Below are 20022 nucleotides of genomic sequence, written 5' to 3' on the forward strand. Positions count from 1 at the left end.
TATATTAAAATAGACCCCGTATGAAAACATATATAGGGAATACCAAAAAAATCAGGCTGCATAGTTTATTATATAAAGTACACTAAATTTTTGAATTGGTTGCCATTTTCTTACAAGCCTTTACTCATGTGTGCATGACTTTTTATTATTCCTAAGTACAATAACAATATTTTTTCCTAGAAAATAATTAATGAAATTAATAATGTATATTGTGATTGGTCTAGAGGGCCAAATCTTTGGTTCCCTTCTTTTAATATGAAGCCATAGAAGAAGAAAAGGTTATTTATACATTGCAAGGACACAGGAAAGTTTATTTAAAGAGACCAGTCCTCATCAAGTCTGAAGGCCATTTCACGGTTGACACCAACCAGATATTTTGAGGGAGAGCATGACGATAGAGATAGGTTTGAAACCAAGTAGGGAAGCCTTGCCTGCAAGTAATTTCAAAGATAGCATTCTGTAAATCATAGTACAAACAGCAGGATATCCTCTGTTTGTCTTATCTTGATCTGCATGAGGATAGAGAATTTACCAAGCACTGGTCTGAAGTAATTTTGGCCCTTATACAATGAAAGCAAAACGTTGATGCTTAGTCAGTAGCCAATATGTTGTTTTTTCCATGGAATGAGTGTTAGGCCATTCGGCCCTCCAGTCCCTCACTAACTACAGCTTCAGGATCACTCCTCAACCCCATCCCAATTTCATTTTAGAAACCTGGCATGAGATTATAGACAGCATGGTAGGTTATTTCAGGGAATGTCTTTGACTACTAATCCTGTTTATACAGAATTGAAATGATCACAATTAAGTTCTAGTCCTATCTCATTAGGACCATGCAGAAGAATCCTATATATTTTTCTGAAGTAAATTCCGTGCAGTTAGGAGAAATATCTGAAAAAGTCTGTCTGTCTGTCTGTCTGTCTGTCTCTCTGTATATATACATACATATATATATATTTGTTTTTGTAGATTTTCACGGGTATATGTATGTAGATTGTTCTGAGTTCAGGTTTTGCCCCATGTAATATTTTGCATGTCTATGCGACGTTTCGGTGAAATCACATTCACCATCATCAGGCTGAAGTTGTAAGCTTCGTGCTGCTGTAAATAATATAGTTTGTTTGCAACTGCCATTTGTTCCTTATAAATAGTGGTGGGGGTGGAGATTTGGTTTGAATGTAGCAATATAGATTGGGTGGCTATGTTTTAATGATTTGATTGGTTGGTGGAATCACATTTAGTTGAAGGACTGACATGGTGATAATTATGATATGTTTTTTTGTTTAGGGCTGGTTTCCAAATTTCTGGTAGGCGGGACGTGTCATCACATTTATTCATACGGAGGGGGTGTTTTTCTATATGGCTTCCATGATTATTCTTTTATATACGTGTTCTGTTTTGGAGAGTAATTTAGTTTTTTCGAAGTCTTTGAAAAACTATATTTACAGCAGCACGAAGCTTACAACTTCAGCCTGATGATGGTGAATGTGATTTCACCGAAACGTCGCATAGACATGCAAAATATTACAAGGGGCAAAACCCAAACTCAGAACAATCTACATACATATACCCGTGAAAATCTACGAAAACATATATATACATATATAATTTTCAAATTCAGCAAAAACGTGACACATACAGAATATAGTTTGTCGGCTATGAATAAATTAACTGCCTTGGAAATGGCCCTGGGTTGGGCCGAGAGACAAAAAAGGAGCTGTGATGATGTTCCTTCAATATACCAGGGTGAATCGACACAAAAAAACATGTAACCCTCCCCTGGTACAGAGCTGAAGGGATTGGATACTGTAGCCTAGAGGTTAATCCTCTGCCTTACAAGGCCAAAGTTGCAAGTTCAAGTCCCAGTGAGGGTATGGCTAGCTGATGAGGCCAAAATAAGGCCAAAATAGATCTAGTCTCCCTTAATTTTCAAATTCAGCAAAAACATCACACACACACACACAGAGAGAGACATACACATATATATACACTGTGTTTCCCTGAAAATACAAACTACCAAGAAAGTAAGTCCTAGTCCAATATAAGCCCCACCCCCAAAATAAGCCCTTATTAAGACCCCACCTACTCCAGGGTTCACAGGTACAAATTAAGTTAGGATGGAGATGTGGAGATGGAACTGTTCTACTATTTACCTTCGGATTGTTTATTTATTTATTGGATTTCTACGCTGCCCCTCTTGGAGGATTTGGGGTGGCTCACAACATATAAAATATACAATACATAATTAACTAATTAAAAATCTAGAAAACCCCCCAGCAGCCAGGTCTCACATATCCTGACACCTGCCTTGCCGGCTCACTTTTTCTCTAGCCGGCAATGCTGACAAGGTTTTCCTAAAGGCCTCTACAGCTGATAAAAGATGAGCCGGGGTGGCGCAGCAGGTAGAGTGCTGTACTGCAGGCCACTGAAGCTGACTTGTAGATCTGAAGGTCAGCGGTTCAAATCTCATCACCGGCTCAAGGTTGACTCAGCCTTACATCCTTCCGAGGTGGGTAAAATGAGGACCCGGATTGTGGGGGCAATAGCCTAGCTCTGTTTAAAAAGTGCTATTGCTAACATGTTGTAAGCCGCCCTGAGTCTAAGGAGAAGGGCGGCATAAAAATCGAATGAATGAATGAAAAGAGCTCCAGATCGATCTGGGGTGAAAAGGAGGTCGAGGGTGACCCAAACAAGCGAGGTGAGTCAGTAGAAAACATCCCCTCCCTCTGAAAATAAAACCTAGTGCCTTTTTTGATGGCAAAAAATAACTAAGATGGGATTTTATTTTTGGGCAAACAGTGTGTGTGTGTGTAAAAATAATTGTAACCGTATCTTCTAATTCAAAGGCTTGATTCTTTGTTGACAGAATGCTTATGGGCCCTATTCTCCTGAAGAGTGCATCTCTTTGCCTGTTTACACCAGTGCAGAAAGGGATTGTGTGGTGACAAATATTGATGTCCCGTGTGGAGGGAATCAAGACCAATGGATCCAATGTGGCGCTGCTTTATTTCTGAAAAATCAGTAAGAAGAAGCTGCTGCTAGCCATCAGGTTTGATTACTGTTGTCTTAAAAAAAAAGACTTTATGTTTTCTGTGATGGTTTAAAACTAAAATGTGGGAAATTTATGCCGAACGGTGCTTTATAAATGGCACACTGTGGATTTACAGCAGAACTAAAAGGTTAATTAATATTTATTTTCAATAGACAATCTGAGAGAACTAGCTGAGAACTTACCTAGTTACCTGGGGTGTTTTTTTTCACTTGAATACTTGAATACTTCAGTGAATTATTCCCACCATGTGCAATTCATTAAATTTTGATACTGTACAATCTCCATTCATTTTGTTTCTACGTTTGTATGTTCACTAGTAAAATGATTCCTTCCATCAATCTCGCAAATTTATCATCTGCCCTTTATGTATGTAATGTAAACATCCAAACCTCCGTATAAAATCTGAAGGTCGTACTACTCTGTATTTTTTTTTCAAATCTTTCTCCTGGAGGAATATCAGAACATCAGAGAGAAGGACAGCCAAGACTTCTTTCAATCTCCCAGTTACAGAGACAAAGTTCCTTTGCATCAGATATTCTCTGACAAACATCTTCATTCTCTTGATCAACTTGCTGTCCATCTGGGTATAGATCTTGTTGAGACGCATCTTATTTATTTATTTATTTATTGGATTTGTATACCGCAGACTCGGGGCGGCTAACAACAGTAATAAAACAGTATATAACAATAATCCAATATTAAAAACAGTTAAAAACCCATTATATAAAACAGTTAAAAACCCATTATTTAAAAACCAATCATACATACAGACATACCATGCATAAAATTTTAAAGGCCTAGGGGGAAGTGTATCTCAGTTCCCCCATGTCTGGCGGCAGAGGTGGGTTTTAAGCAGCTTACGAAAGGCAAGGAGGGTGGGGGCAATTCTAATCTCGGGGGAGTTGGTTCCAGAGGGCCGGGACCACCACAGAGAAGGCTCTTCCCCTGGGTCCCGCCAAGCGACATTGTTTGGTTGACGGGACCCGGAGAAGACCCACTCTGTGGGACCTAACTGCTCGCTGGGATCTTCTTCTCATAGTGGCTTACTTTGCTGTCAACCGCAGTTAGGACTTCCTCCACGAGGTTCAACAAAAGCACCAAGTCTTGATGTTCAGTGTTGTTTTCTTTGGTATACTGTAATATTCTTTATAGCAACACTGGGTATTTGGTGATCCTTTGTATTACTAGCAAGATGCATTCAGGAATGCCCAAGCGTCTCACCACGGAACTGCTCATCTTTTTTTTTTATGAAGGCCTGGAATCTTTTATCCTTGGAATGAAGGTTTTTGAAGTAATTCATGGCCTCATTGCAATGCCCACAGAACTTCCCATATGTTTTCTTCATTCACTCAGTGTTCTCCCCAGAAAATTGATTCACTAAGGTGTCTCCTATACTATTGATGAAGAAGTTCTTCTCACTTCACTCAGCCAGGTATTCCTTTTGCCTCTCCAGAATTCTCTGAAAGAACTGGCTGTGGAAGGTCAGCAAGTTGTCCAAGCAAGGAAAGATTTTCTCCACCATCTGCTGCTCAAACTGTAGCTCCTGCATCATGCGTCTACTGTAGATATCACTCATGATCTTCAAGGTGTGGAAATGGTGCATCTCCGGCTGAATCAGTTCATAAATCTGTTCATAGATCTTTTAAGTGTTGTACCACATGGTTCTTGACAAATGTATCTTTTTCTTTTATGTACGCTGAGAGCACATGCACCAAGACAAATTCCTTGTGTGTCCAGTCACACTTGGCCAATAAAATAATGACGTCCTGTCGCTTTACAATGTCTTTTTTCTGCTGCTTGAGAAACTTGCTGTCCACCACTTGACTCCAAGATTCAGCTTCCAGATGTTTCAAGTCTGTTTCAAAATCTCCAATGAGATGTCCTTCATTCATGTCTGCCCCTTCATCTGTTAATGATTCCATGGATTAATTTACCCGGCTGATTTTATTCAAGGAGTCTGATGATTGGGAGAGAAATTTCCGCGTATGAAGGATATTTTTATCATTTCCAACTCCAGCAATGTTCTGAATTTAAACGCTCTTTGAAAGAGACATGTTCTCCTGGGATTGCCTACTATTGAACACTGACATTGTTATGTTCTTATCAGGAACAAAAATCGCTGATCTGGGTCGCTCTTTTGGCTGAGAACTCTTATTTCTCATAATTACTGTAGGCAATGAAGAAATATCATGAGAGTGAAGTCCGCTTGGGTTTTTCTGGACTTTCATTTTGACTTTGGCAGAAGCAGCCACACTTTCTTTGCAGCTTTTATAGACAATGGCACCACAATTTGCACAGGCAAATGAATCTTTGTTGAAGGGCTTGAGACAGTGGTAACAACTGACGAGACCCACGGTTGAGATGCCACTGAAGAGATGGCCATTTAGTATCTTGTTATCTTTGTCCTTGAAATCTTTATCCTGTTCCTTCTCTTTATCTTTTTCCTTGCTTTTCTTACTGCTGGACATTTTATTCCTGAGGTAGCTGAATGTACGACTGACCTTTGTCTCACTTTTGCCTTCCAAATCTTTTCGGGAGGGGCTGTGAGGTTGTAAATTGCCACTCTCCTCATTGATGCTTGAGTCAAGGGGTTGTTGAAGGTTCGGATGCTATTGTCTGATGTCTCGTGGGCAATGCCCATCAGCGACATGGATTTTGTTAATGGAGGAGAAACGGGACTTGTGGAGAAGCCAAAGGAAGGCAGCTGTGGTCTTTGGAAAACCTGGCTTCTCATTTCTCCCAGCTCTGATTCCTGTTCCTCTTCAGTGAGCGAGACCAGGGATCCTCGTTCACCATTTGCTAGGGGACTTTGCTGAAGATCTTTGGTGTTCATAGATGCTACATCGAGACTTGATGAAGGCTTAGTACTATCAGCAGCCTCTCCAGAAAGACCTTTTAAGCTGTAACTTCTTCTATGGGAGGGAGTTTTCCTTACAGCTTCCCCCAGCAGTTGCACTGAACTCCTCTGGATGACTTCAGCTTCACCATTGTTGGTATTCTTCCCTGGGCCCCAGCTATGCCGACGAAAAGGAGACAACGGCCTCAAATTCTGCAGGCCAGAAGAAGGTGGGGACACCTCCATGACGCTATGCAGCAATTCATCCAGTTCCCCAGAGATCCCTGCCATGCCATCTTGGCCTTCTCCGTTCGTCCCCCACTTGAAGCAGTCACCATCTGGGCTGTGCCTCACTTTGGATCCAAGGGGGCCAGGAGTCCGAGAAACAGAAACATTACTACCAATGGAAGAATTCCTTTCCAACAATATGGTATCATTCACTGAGGAGGTTGAACTTCTACTGGCTGATTGCTCCTCTTCAGGCTGCTTTCTAAAGTCCACCTCGTCCAAACCATCACTGGAGAGAGGAAAAAGTTCAGAGTCACACTCGGATCCTCTGTTAAGAATGCTTTGTGAGGAAGAGCCATTGCCACCTAATCTGTCTTCTATAAAAGTATCGCTTTCTGCAGTGTTGCAAGGATGCTTCTGCTCCAACAGTAAAGAATCTGGGGAAGATTCAACAGGGCACCAGTTGTCACGGTTAATTTCAGTAGCACCACTTCTACCGCCCTCTCTTCTTTGGAAATCTCACACAGGCTATATCGTCTCTTGTGCCGTTCGTACATTTTGTCCAAGCAAAGAAAAAGCAGAGAAGAGCCAAATCAACCATTCACTCCTAGCGAGGGTCAAACAGTCCAGAAGCCTCTCCCGGATGTCTTGGCCGAGGGTCCTTGGGAGATTTGGAGTGATCCCTCTCTGAATCTCACAGAGTCCAACCAGTTTGTTTCCCAGGAGAAAAAAAATCAGAGCCCAGCAGCAATCCAGCTGGTTGATTTAAAAAAAAACCTTCTTGGAACTGTACGGGAGGGAAGACCGGCAAGCAGGAGACGCAGAAAGAGACAGTTAGCCGTGCAAAAAGATGTTTATTAAAAAACCAAAACAGAACAGCAAGTCTTCCATGAAACATCTGCTTGCTGAACGGTTCTCAAGTATCTTTCTTGAGAGAGGAGTCAGGAGAGACCTTGCAGCCAGAAAAAAGAAAAGACAGGTAGAAGTAGCCAAAGCCAGATGTTTCAAACAGAAGCACCCAAAGAAGGTGGAAAAGAAGACGAGGCAAGAGTTCTACACTCAAAAGTTTCTCTTTTAGTTTTTTTTATTTTAAAAAGCTGCATACATAATATATTTACAGAAATAACTTACAGTATATATAATCATAATAATAGTAATAACAGACAAGCAAGTCAACAAAAAAACAGACAAAAAAACCAAACAAAAACAAAAAACAAACATTTAAAATTAGAGAAATATCTTATTTCACTCTTAACTATCCCAATCTTAATTGTTTCTAATCAAATTTTATGCAGTTAATCATATCATTTAATATCATTTACATTTCATAATTGGTCTTGTATAGTTCTTTTATAACTCCTCTTCAAATTATTATTACTAAATACTTTGTACTATAGTTAGCTCATTACATCCTTGTCTGTTAGAATGTTCTTTTATACTAAGTCACTCTTTTCTCACTCATTATTATCTATATATACGCTACCATCTCTATGCCTTCTCAGAATTTAACATCTCTATACTACCTATTTTATTACTTTTTTTTTCTTTTTTTCTAACCATTTATACCATTTGTCCCAAATTTGATAATAGTTCATATCTTCTTTAAGCTCAGTTATTCTACTCATTTCTGCCACTTCAAATATTTTATTGATAACTTGTAGGTTGGTGGGAACGGTTTCTTTCTTCCACGATTGTGCATAGCAAATCCTCGCCGCAGTTGAGATATGAATTATCAAGTATCGCATGTCTTTGTGGATTTTGAGGTCTACTATGCCCGGTTTTAGTTCTACATTAAAATATATCATTTCTCTTAACCAACGTTGAATTTGTTTCCAATATGTCCTGGCCCCGTGACATGTCCACCACATGTGGTAGTAAATCCCTAATTCTGTTTTGCATTTCCAACATTTTGGGGATGAATCAGGGTAAATTTTTGCCAGTCTTGTCAGAGCAAGATGCCACCGATAAAACATTTTATATATGGTTTTTTTTGTAAGCAGTGGAGATTGTTAGTTTGAAGTTCCAGCTTTCCCAATCATCGAATTGGATCGTGTGTCCTATATTTTGGGCCCAAATAACCATGACTTCTTTGATTCTTTCTTCTTCCATTTTATAATTTGAAATACAGTTATAAAATCTCGAGATTATTTTTTCATCTGGACCCAATAGTATCTTATCCATTTCGTGATAATTTGTCTGAAAATCAAATTGTGCCAAATCGGATTTATGTTTGTTGTGTAACTGATAGTATGGCCACCAATCAATATCTACACCCTCTGGTGCTAGATCTTCTCTCATTTTAAGTTTATTATGTTCATCCAATAATGTTTTGTAAGTGATTCTATTGTTTAAGTTTACTAAATTGGGATGGGTAATGGCTTCCAAAGGTGATATCCACTTTGGCATTTGAATTTAGAATTTTTTCCTGATATCTAACCAGTTTTTAATTAAAAAATCCCTAATATGATGATTACTAAAGTATTTGTGGATTTTGTTTTCGTCATTCCATAAATATTTGTGCCACCCATACTGCAAATTGTGACCTTCAATGATTAAGACTCTTTTATTTATTAACAGGACCCACTCTTTCAACCAGGTCATGGTTGCTGCTTGTTGGTATGCCTCCCAGTTGGGTAGGCCCATTCCTCCCTGACACCTTTTATCTTGCATTACAGTAGAGTCTCGGTTATCCGTCCTTCGGTAATCCGACACTCCGGGTTATCCGACGTCGGGGCTGCTTGGGGGCGTGGCTTCCCCCGCGACAGGGAAGGCAATGAGGAAACAACGTGCAGAGCCAAGCCTCCAAATATGTCCCCAAACATGGCAGATGTGATGGGGAAGGTGACGTGCAGAGCCAGGCTCCCAAACACGCCCTCAAACTTTGCAACGAAAAGGAAGAAAGTCGTTGTACCAATGGAGCAGAAACTAGAGGCGATCAAGATACTGGACAAGGGAGAGACGTTGCAGAAGGTAGCAGATGACTATGGTGTTGGAAGGGTAACTAGGAGACTGGAGAAGGAACCGTTTTGAGATAGAAAAATGGTGTTCCTCCAGAGTTACTGATGTTGCAGTGAAAGAGAGGAAAACCATGAAAAAATGTGCCTATGAAAAGGTCAGTGAAGCTTTGTATGTCTGGTTTCTGCAGTTCAGAGGCAAAGGTGTGCCTATTTCAGGACCCTTTTTATAGCAAAAGGCATTGCATTTTCGAAAGGAATTTGATGAAGGGGACCCAGATTTTACAGCCAATGTTGGTTGGCTTGACAGGTGGAAAAAACGATATGGAATCCGCCAGTTATATGTTTGTGGAGAGAAACTGTCTTCAGATTTTGAAGAAATTGAGGCATTCAAAATAAAATTTCTAGACTTTGTTAAAACTGAAAGCCTAAGATATGATCAGCTATTTAATTGTGATGAGTCCAGCCTCAATTATAAACTGTTACCCAGTAAGATCCTTGCAGCCAGAACTGAAGCAGCAGCCCCAGGCTATAAGCGTAGAAAGGCTGACAATTTTAGCATGCAGCAATGCTTCTGCAACCCTAAAAATGAATCGCGCAGTGATTGGGAAGTCCAAAAATCCAAGAGCCTTTAAAACTATTTCAAAGAATGCTCTTCCTGTGAAATACTACTACAATCAAAAGTGTGCATGGATGACTAAAGAAATTTTCAGACTAGTTTTTTTAAGGAATTTGTTCCTTCCGCAGATACATTTTTGAAAGACAATGACCGCCCCAGAAAAGCAGTTTTGTTGCTAGACAATGCCCCAACACATCCTGATGCAGAGGAGCTTCAAGATGGGGACATTAAGGCTATGTTTCTGCCACCTAATGTCACCGCCATTTGCCAACCGATGGATCAGGTCATTTTGGAAACGCTAAAAAGGAACTATTGCAGGAAACTACTGTCGATATTGATAGAAGAAATTAAAGAATGGCAAGACATGATTGAAAGATTGAAACGCATCAATATAAAGGATGTTGCTTATTGGGTTGCAAAGGCTTGGAGTGACTTTAGGATTCCAACAATTGTCAAATCATGGAATAAGTTGCTGTGCAAAAAGGAAAAAGATGAAATTATGGAAAGCACAGATGAAGATGAAGAAAGCATTCTACCCTTTGTACGGCTTATCCCTGGGTATGAGGATGTGTCTTTGCAAAGAGATTGACAGCTGGATGAATGAAGATGATCAGTATGAAATTACTGATGAAAAAATTGTTGTTCTTGTCAATAGCAATGGCGACAAAATAGAAATTGATGAGCAAGCATCATCTGTTGAACCTCTCACAATCTCACATGGCGATGGGGTTAGAGCTCTAGAAATTGCAATGAAGTGCATTGAGCAACAAGAAGAAGCTACGGGGGTCGACATTATGATGCTGCAAAGATGGCGAGACTTGGCTGCGAAGAAGCGGCAATCGTCGGGAAAGCAGAAAAGGATCACTGATTTCTTTAAATTTTGAGAGGACTGAACTGTTTATACATTAAAATGTTGTTACTGAAACGTTACTGCAATAAAAATTCAATACGTTTGAAATTCATAGTGATTTCAAGGCTTTTCCGGATTATCCGAGTCTGCGGAGAGGGGCGGCATACAAATCTAATAAATTATTATTATTATTATTATTATTATTATTATTATTATTATTATCCTACATTTTCGGCTATCCAACTATCAGCCCAACCGTTTATGTTGGATAATCGAGACTCTACTGTAATTTATATTTAATTCTGGGCTTTTTCCCTTTCCTTTTTTTTTATAATAAATTTTTATTGATTTAAAATACATACATACACATTTACAAAAATGTAAGATAAATAATCAAATCATAAATTGAAACGAAACAAAACCAACACATACAAACAAACAAACAAATAAAAAAGATAATCCTATTAATATAGTTAATTACTTATTTAAGTACACTGAACAATAATAACAATAACAATAAACAAATAACATAATGTATAATATTTAAACTTAAATTCCCTTGTGAGGGGGAAAGTTATAAGTCATCTTATAATTTCAAATTATCTTCTGGTGAAGTATATCATATCATCGGTATCTACTATTTTTTCCTTTTGGTTATCCATATATTTTTAATTATTTTTTATTTTCTTAACCGCCGTCGTACATTCTTATTTAATTTCTTTTAATTCATACAAATTTTTCCTGAAAATTACTGTATATAGATCTTTTGTGATTTGTTATATCAAAAAAAGAGGAAAGAAAGTATTACTATTGTTGTATTTCAATTTGAGTTTTCGTTTCTTCTCTTGAACCAATCATAGAAGTACTTCCAAGTTTTATAGTGCTCAGAGTCTTCTTTATTTTTTAATTTGAGTGTTAATGCATCCGATTCTGCACAGTCTAATATTTTTTTTAATATCAAGGCATCGTCAGGAGGTTTGGATTGTTTCCATTGTTGGGCAATTGCCATCCTAGTTGCAGTCAATATATGTATTAATAAATAATATTTATTTTAATCTATTTTTTGGTCTATAATCCCAAGGAGGAATGCTTCGGGTCTTCTATATAAAATTCCTAATTGATTTGTCTAATTCTTTGTAAAATCTTTCGTCTAACTTAACTGGGGCTATTTGAAACAGATAGAGCAGTTTAGGTAAAATATTCATTTTTATAACTGACATTGTTCCTAATAATGAAATTTGTAGTTTAGTCCAGCTTATTCAGTCCTTTTGAATGTTTTTTAACAGTTTCAAGTAATTATCCTCTTTTATCAATGCACATTTTGCTGTCAACCAAATTTTTTTTATTCCCATTATTTTTTTCTATTTTTTCTAAACCAGAAGTCCCTCTGTATTTTTAATTGCATATATATATATATATATTTCTCTCTCTGCTTTTACTCTGTGTATTTTTTTCATTGTATTGGTGTTTTTATTATCTTCATTTTTTCCCTTCAACTTCCAGATTTTAATTCTACTTCAGGCTATACTTTTAAAGGACATAATTTTGGGAATTGAAAAGAGAAGTTCCTGCTGTTAAACAAAAACAAATTATACTGAAATATATTTATGAAATATGTATAATTTTCATTGCTCTCATTAAATAAATTTTAGTTTTTTTCAAACTCATTTTGCCCGTGTGTTACTTGTAAATAAGCTGAATCAGTTTTTTGTGTATTAATTTTTTTCTATTTCCCTGTATAAGAGCACTCCTTTAGGCATAAAAGATGGATGTTTGACCTTGGTCAGACCAAGGTTTGACCTCTTTCAGCTCAATCCACCTCATGGGGTTGTTGTTAGAAAAAGAGAAGGAAGTAGAAAGTATATTGGCTGCCTGAGTTATATATAAAAATAATAAAGGTGGGATAAACATGTAATAAATAGAGGTGGGAGTTTAAAAAGTAGAGCTGACTTATACCAAATTCCAAGAAAAGTTTAAATATTTAGGTAACAAAATTAATGATGATAATTATATATTAAAATAAACATCTCTATTTCTTTTATAAGCAATATTTGCATGCCTCATTTGGAAATCAGGGCAGCAATGAAAGATCTGCAACTGGTCACAGTGTCTTCCAAATTGAGGAAATAACATTTTCGATTTTTTTTATCCCATTTTTATAAATAGCATAAGGGAAAAAACATGACATAATGCCCATTCCCTTTCCTGTTTTACCAACAACCATCCTGTGAGATGAGATAATAATAATAACAACAACAACAGAGTTGAAAGGGAGGTGACTAGTCCAAAGTCAATCTCCTTTAACTTCTTTAAAATCATTTCATAGTTTATCTGGTTCCCTATCAATGAAGAACTTAAAAAATAATCTCTAGCATCCTTCTTGGAAATGGTGTATCAAAATTATATTGTGGTTGTCTTTCCAGAGGAGCAGTTTATCTTCACCACAAATACATACCTGCTATATGAGACTCACTTGAGACCATAAAACAGTATGATTATTTTAGAAAGAATTCAAACAAAATCTCTAAGAAACATTTTTCAGTTTTATCTGTTGTGTTCCCAATCCTGTATTTCAACAGAAAGCAGGTGTTAGTAAACTTGAGTCTAGTCTCTGGATAAATAACCTTACCTATTGATTACAATTATTGCACAACCCTAATGGATTGACCTACCTAATATTGGCAAATGATTTCAAATTTTCCTGGTAAATACTGGTAGTTACTTTTTTTAAAAAACGAGCCCGTTTGATCCTACAGTGATTCTATCTTAACCTTACACTGAGGTTTACCTAGATCAATATTAAAGCAAAGTATCTTAAATGTAGAAGGCCAAATAGAAACTGCTGCTTTTTCTTGTAACATAACCTAATAATCACATCTTATCCGCTCCAAGTCTACCGAGAGGGGCGGCATTCAAATTTAATAAATAATTATAATTATTATTATAATAATAATAATTATTATTATTATTATTATTATTATTATTATTATTATTATTATTATGTCAGTACAACACAGGAAACGAGATCACTATGCTGGATTTCGTATTTCATCACCAGTCGGGAGCTTCCCAAGCACCTAGGACTGCATGATGTAGCGGCGAATTATGTTTACCGATCCCAGTAAAGCGGCCTTTTGCAATTGACAGATGGAGATTTTGTCAATTCCAATGGTTTTCAAATGTCCGCTGAGATCCTTTGGCACTGTGCCCAGTGTGCCAAGTACCACTGGGACCACTTTCACTGGCTTATGCCAAAGTCGTTGCAGCTCGATTTTTAGATCTTCGTATTTCACTAATTTCTCTAGATGCTTCTCCTCAATTCTTCTGTCCCCTGGGACTGTGATGTCAATGATCCATACTTTCTTTTTCTCCATAAACAGGATGTCTGGTGTGTTATGCTTCAGAATTCGGTCAGTCGGAAGTCGGAAGTCCCACAGTAGTTTTGCTTGCTCATTTTCGACCACTTTTTCGGGCTTATGATCCCACCAGTTCTTTGCCACTGGTAAATGGTAGTTCTGGCACAAGTTCCAGTGGATCATCTGTGCCACATCATCATCATCATCATCATCATCATCATTATTATTATTATTATTATTATTATTATTATTATTTATAGCAGGTTCACATTCATATCACACTATGGCCCCCAAATTCAAAAGAGCCTCAACTCTGTCTTGCTTTAATACCATCCCCACACCTGTTTTGGAACAAAAATCTATTTTTCTTGACAAAGGAGACCACATTTATCTAGGCCTCTACTATCTCCTCAGCTTTCCAGGCGGTCCCAATAGTTCTTCAAGCAGGTCTTTCAGAACTAGAGCAGGGGTGTCAAACTGGCGGCCTGCAGGCCGTATGCGTCACACACAGGACTTGTGTTTCCTAGCCTCCAGTTACTACTGAAAGTATAAATGGAAACTGAAAATCACAATAAAGAAGGATTTGCTTTCAACCAGAGACTGAAAGTAGTATCTCAAGTACTACCAAAGTATTTCAACTTAAGAAAAAAAGAAGAGAAAAAAACCCATGAAAGATAAACCATATAAGGTCAAATAATTTAAACAGGATAGCATTTTGTAAGATGAGTTTAAAATTGGGTTTTGAGTGTAAATATTTAAAGGGGCACATGATGATTTCCATATCTAATCTAACTTCATAGAACGTCATAACTTCCAGGGGAAGTGGCCGTAGTGCATATTAGCACCAGTGATCAGAGGAAATGCAATGAGCCTTCTTAAAAGTGAATTTAAATGACCAAATAAAAAGTTAAAACGCAAGATTTCCAAGGTAGCTTTGATCATGAATATCTCCTGTTCCCACTCATAGCCAGGGGAACTGATATGTCTCAAAATGAGAAGCTTCACTTAAAGTGAAAAACAATCAAGCAACTTAGGCTATCTATCTAAAAGGTGCCAGAGAAAACCAGTGGGAAAATGAAAGGAAGAGTTCAAAATTAATTATCCTTTAGGGAAGAGACTGATAATGTCACCAAAAGCTGCTGGGGAAAAAACAGCCAAGCAAGATTTTACACTCCTTTTTGGCAGGAAAGAAATTTAGGTAAAAGCCATCCAGAGTCATTTTATAGGGGTGATGGGTGGTATAATGTTTTAAAAATAAATGTATAAATAAAATGAAAGTAAATAAATGCTACTCATTCTCCAAATGCAATCTGTATTTGACTATCATTTCTTTCATAGTTGGGGGAAAGATCAAAAGCAACGTGAGAAAATATTATTTCACTGAAAGAGTAGTAGATCCTTGGAACAAACTTCCAGCAGACGTGGTTGGTAAATCCACAGTAACTGAATTTAAACATGCCTGGGATAAACATATATCCATTGTAAGATAAAATACAGGAAATAATATAAGGGCAGACTAGACAGACCATGAGGTCTTTTTCTGCCGTCAGTCTTCTATGTTTCTATGTTTCATTTAAAGCTTTTAAATGTGTATTAAGATTAATCTTTATTTTATCCTCACAACAACAATAAAAGGGATTTGAGAAAAAGTTATGGCTGAACATTTTGACTAAATGAAGGTTTGAATTTGGATATTCAGGAACTACAGGGGGGTGGACAAAAAAACGGAAACACCTTGCAGCTCTTCCATGGAATCCAGATTTGTGAAGCTCCCTTCGAACAGTTTTTGTAGAAACTGGGTTCTGTATGTGTCTATTGAGCTCTGCAGTGATTTTAGGAGCTGCGGTCTTGCGATCCGCTCTAACAATTCACTTTAGAGTCCGACAGTCTCTCTCAGACAACTTCGACTTTCGACCACATCTGTGCTTGGCTGAGGACGTTTTCCCTTCTCTTTCAAAAGGAGTCATTACTTTGGAGACATTACCTCTTGAAACACCAAACATTCGGACACATTCTGTTACACTAGCGCCTGCCATTCAAGCATCAACAATTTGGCCTCTTTGAAAGACTGAGAGGTCTGCATTTCTAGAAGATTATAACCAATTTCCTTAAATTTCTGTAAAAAAAAAGATAGTTTTAAAAAAACATATCAAATAACAGAATTTTTAAAAAACATTAAAATATGTCAAGTTTTTATTGATTTGAACAGTAGTCGAACCTCGAGGTGATGAGGGCATGAGTGGCTGTGAGCAGTGACTCCCGACTCCCGATCTTGCCACAAAACACAAAGAGGAGAGCGAAGATTGGAGAAGTAGAGAGCATCAAAGGGAAAAACAGAGGGACGAACGACAGTGGCAGGCCAAAGTCTCTAATTCCACAGAATGGCTCATTTATTTCTCAGATGCTATTCGGGGCACTGACAGACAGGATGACAGGTACCAGAAATGTCAATCTGGGAAGGAAGCAACCGACTGTGGGCGAGTCACACTCTCTCAGCTCAACTCACTTCATAGCGTTGTTGGTGTGGCGAAAATAGGAGGAAGATACATTAGATATTTTTGCTGCCTTGAGCTATTTGTAAAAATAATAAAGATGGCCTAGAAAGTTTAGAAATAAGACGCCTTAAACAAGACCTAAGTATTGCCCACAAGATCATACGCTGCAACGTCCTGCCTGTCGGCGACTACTTCAGCTTCAACCACAACAACACAAGAGCACACAACAGATTTAAACTTAATATTAACCACTCCAAACTTGACTGTAAAAAATATGACTTCAGTAACCGAGTTGTCGAAGCGTGGAACTCATTACCGGACTCCATAGTGTCATCCCCAACCCCCCAACAATTTACCCTTAGATTATCTACGGTTGACCTATCCAGATTCCTAAGAGGTCAGTAAGGGGCGAGTACAAGTGCACTAGAGTGCCTTCCGTCCCCTGCCTATTGCTCTCCTATATCTCCTATACCTTTCTTCTATTCCTATATCTCTTCTTCAATTCTTTCATGGATATGTTCTATTACTATACCTTCTTTTCTATTATTTCTTAGATATACTTTACTATGAGTATCTCCTCTATAACCTTCATCATGTATTTTACTATGTGTATATAGATATATACCCACTAAAACCCTCATTGTGTATTGGACAAAATAAATAAATAAATAAATAAGCAAACAAATAAATAAAGAAATATTTGATTGTTAAAGTTCAGCAATATCATTCTGTGATTTGATACATCTTGGCATTTTCACCTGAAGCTGCATGAAATTTTGGATGGGTATAGGAACAATGCTAAAAGGTGAATATTTAACCACTTTAATCCTTTTTATTTTTCTTACTTAATTGTGGTAAAGGGGTTGAGGATGCCAACTGGAAGTATTTCTTTGTTTCTTGGTATTTACCATATCATGTTGCCTATCCACAATTTTTTGGGATTTTGAGAGACTTATAACAATAAAAATTACGTGAATGTTGCCACAAATCTTCACCTATACAACTGCAATTGTGATCATCTGAAATAAAAGGACGCTATTACTAGTTTCCAAAAGAGAAAGGGTCTCCTTTGGCTGGGATGAAAATGAACCATGAGTTAGAGACAATATCTGGATTATACAAAATTAATCATAGAAAACCCTTTGGCACAGAAGTATTTTCATTTATTAATGGGAATGATGAATTCAAAAATGATAAACACTAAAACTAATTGGATTATACAGCTAATTGGAGAGGGAGGAAGGGAGGAAGGGAGAGGGAGGGAGAGAGAGAAATATATTGCTTGGTTCAAGCTTTAAAATTTCAGTGAGAGCAACAAACCCAGAATTTCAAATAGTCATGCAATGCATATTTTTAGAATCTTGTCTGAATGCTTTTTCTGAGAATTTCGCACATGAGGAGCAAGTGGGCTGTAAATACTGAAGTTTAAGTATGCTCAGGCTGACTTAATAAAACCTTCATTCATCCATCATATTATTATATATTCATCAAAACCTAGTAGAGAATTATTAGCACAGACAATTCATACATCAGTGCATTAGCCTTAGGTTCCTTGCCATTCCAAGCAGATTAGCCTGTAGTAGATTTTTTTTCTTTTACAGCATGGGAAAACATCCAAAACACTGAATCAGATGTCAGAATGACAAGTAAATTCTAGGCATTTGGTAGCCGGTCTACTTATCTGAACCAAAATGAATTTTCTCTGCATATGCATCATAATAAGAAAAAAATGGATGAATTTCACAAGTTAAGAATGTACCTACATAACCTGATTACACTGGGTTTCAAATCATAACAAAAGTCCATGTACAAAAAGGATGTTCAGGAATTATAGAAAACATGATGGCATCAGTGGAGAAAGAGGGAGGAAAAAAGTAAAGTTTCTGAAATGTGTGGAGGGGAATGTATTTGGAAGGCTTTCACAAAATGGTTGTTAACAAATCATCACAAAACATTTACCGTATTTCTGTTTTTACTGTGCTTGCTATTTGAGGGGCAGGTAAGTAACATTATATTCTAAAATCTGAGCCGCTATCACTCATTTTTGCCAAGGAGGTCTAGTCCTCATTGCCCCCAAATGCTTTTCTGAAGAGCCAATTCTCCAAAGCTCTATGGAAACCCAACAAAGATGGGACAGTCTAAATATCAGAAGCAAGCTTTTCACAAAAGGAGGACAATGATTCCTTGTAGAGCACAATGTCAGGTCTGCCAAGGAAAGCACATTTTGCTGGCGTCTTGGCATAAAACACAAAGAGGAGAGAGAAGATTGGAGAAGTAGAGAGCATCAAGGGGGAAGACGTAGAGAGAGGAATGACAGGGTGACAGGAACCAGAAATGTCAATCTGGGAAGGAAGCAACCGACCAAGGACGGAGGCATGAAAATAAACCACACATACGCAACAAACTTCAAAGCCATTCCCCAAACATCTAAAGTGAAATCTATTGGACATTGATGGATTGGTCACTGGGAGAAGGCCAGGGAAGAGGAAAAATGCAGGGCTTGCATGGCAATATTCAGAGGCAGCTTTATTTATGCTGTAACCACTTGAACGTAGTAAAAATGAACCTTTTCACTTCAGCCATTGAGTCGAGGGTCTTTCTTTCCTAAGTACCCAAGTTGGGACTAACCTGACACGTACCTGCAGGACCGTCTCCTGCCGCATGAGTCCCAGCGACCAGTTAGGTTCCACAGAGTCAGCCTTCTCCAAGTCCCATAAACTAGACAATGTCACTTGGCGGGGCATAGGGAAAGAGCCTTCTCTGTGAGGGCCCCAGCCCTATGGAACCAGCTGTCCCCAGAGATCCGTACTGCCCCCACCCTCCTTGCCTTCCACAAGAGTCTGAAGACTCATCTGTGTCACCAAGCATGAGGCCATTAGATTCTAGCCCCCTGGCCGACAAATGTAATGTATGTTTTCTGTGTGAATAGGAATGATTGATTTTTTAATGTCACGGGTTTTAGATTAATTAGTTTTTAAATTAATTGGATTAGGATGTCTATATTGTTTTTTATAAGTTGTAAGCCAACCCTAGTCCTTGGAGAGGGGCAACATATAAATCAATCAAACCAACCAACAAACAAATACAGTAGTCCCTCAGTGACAGAGCCCTCAACAAATCATCTTTCTTAGCAGATTTATCTCCTCTGCCAAATCTACTTTGGCAACTACAGTGGTACCTCTACTTACGAACATAATTCATTCCATGACCAGGTTCTTAATAGAAAAGTTTGTAATGTGTGTGATTGTAGAAACCACAGGGAGGGTGGAGTCCCTGTTTCCTCCGAGGAGATTCCTAGAAAGGCCCCATGGAGGCTTCTCCCTGCCTTTTCCGACCTTATTTCCTCCCAGGAGATTCCTAGAGAGGCCCCACCGAGGCTTCTCCCCACCTTTTCTGGCCCTGTTTCATCCCAGGAGATTCCTAGAGAGGCCCTATGGAGGCTTCTCCCTGCCTTTTCCGGTTACAGTTTCGGAGTCTCGGGTTTGTAAGTGGAAAATGGTTTTTGAGAAGAGGCAAAAAAAATCTTGAACATCTAGTTCTTATCTAGAAAAGTTCGTAAGTAGAGTCGTTCGTAGGTAGAGGCACCACTGTAATTCTATTTTCTATCTATTATTTATTTATCCTGAAAGCTA

At 38.1% G+C, this 20022-nt stretch overlaps 1 protein-coding gene and 1 pseudogene across 1 annotated transcript in view; one reads left to right on the forward strand and one right to left on the reverse strand.

Annotated features, from left to right (window-relative positions):
* The window catches only part of DYNC2H1 (dynein cytoplasmic 2 heavy chain 1), a 184870-nt gene extending 172668 nt beyond the window's left edge, over positions 1-12202 (forward strand). Inside the window, 2 exon segments of the mRNA XM_070749693.1 lie at positions 2867-3049; positions 12043-12202. Of these exon segments, the coding sequence (XP_070605794.1) occupies positions 2867-3025 (159 nt within the window). The 3' untranslated portion in view covers positions 3026-3049; positions 12043-12202.
* Positions 4061-6673, reverse strand: LOC139167097 (A-kinase anchor protein 13-like; annotated as a pseudogene).
* Positions 12203-20022: the final 7820 nt, after the last annotated feature.

This window comes from Erythrolamprus reginae, chromosome 4 (genome assembly GCF_031021105.1).
Source record: "Erythrolamprus reginae isolate rEryReg1 chromosome 4, rEryReg1.hap1, whole genome shotgun sequence".
Taxonomy (NCBI): Eukaryota; Metazoa; Chordata; class Lepidosauria; order Squamata; family Dipsadidae; genus Erythrolamprus; species Erythrolamprus reginae.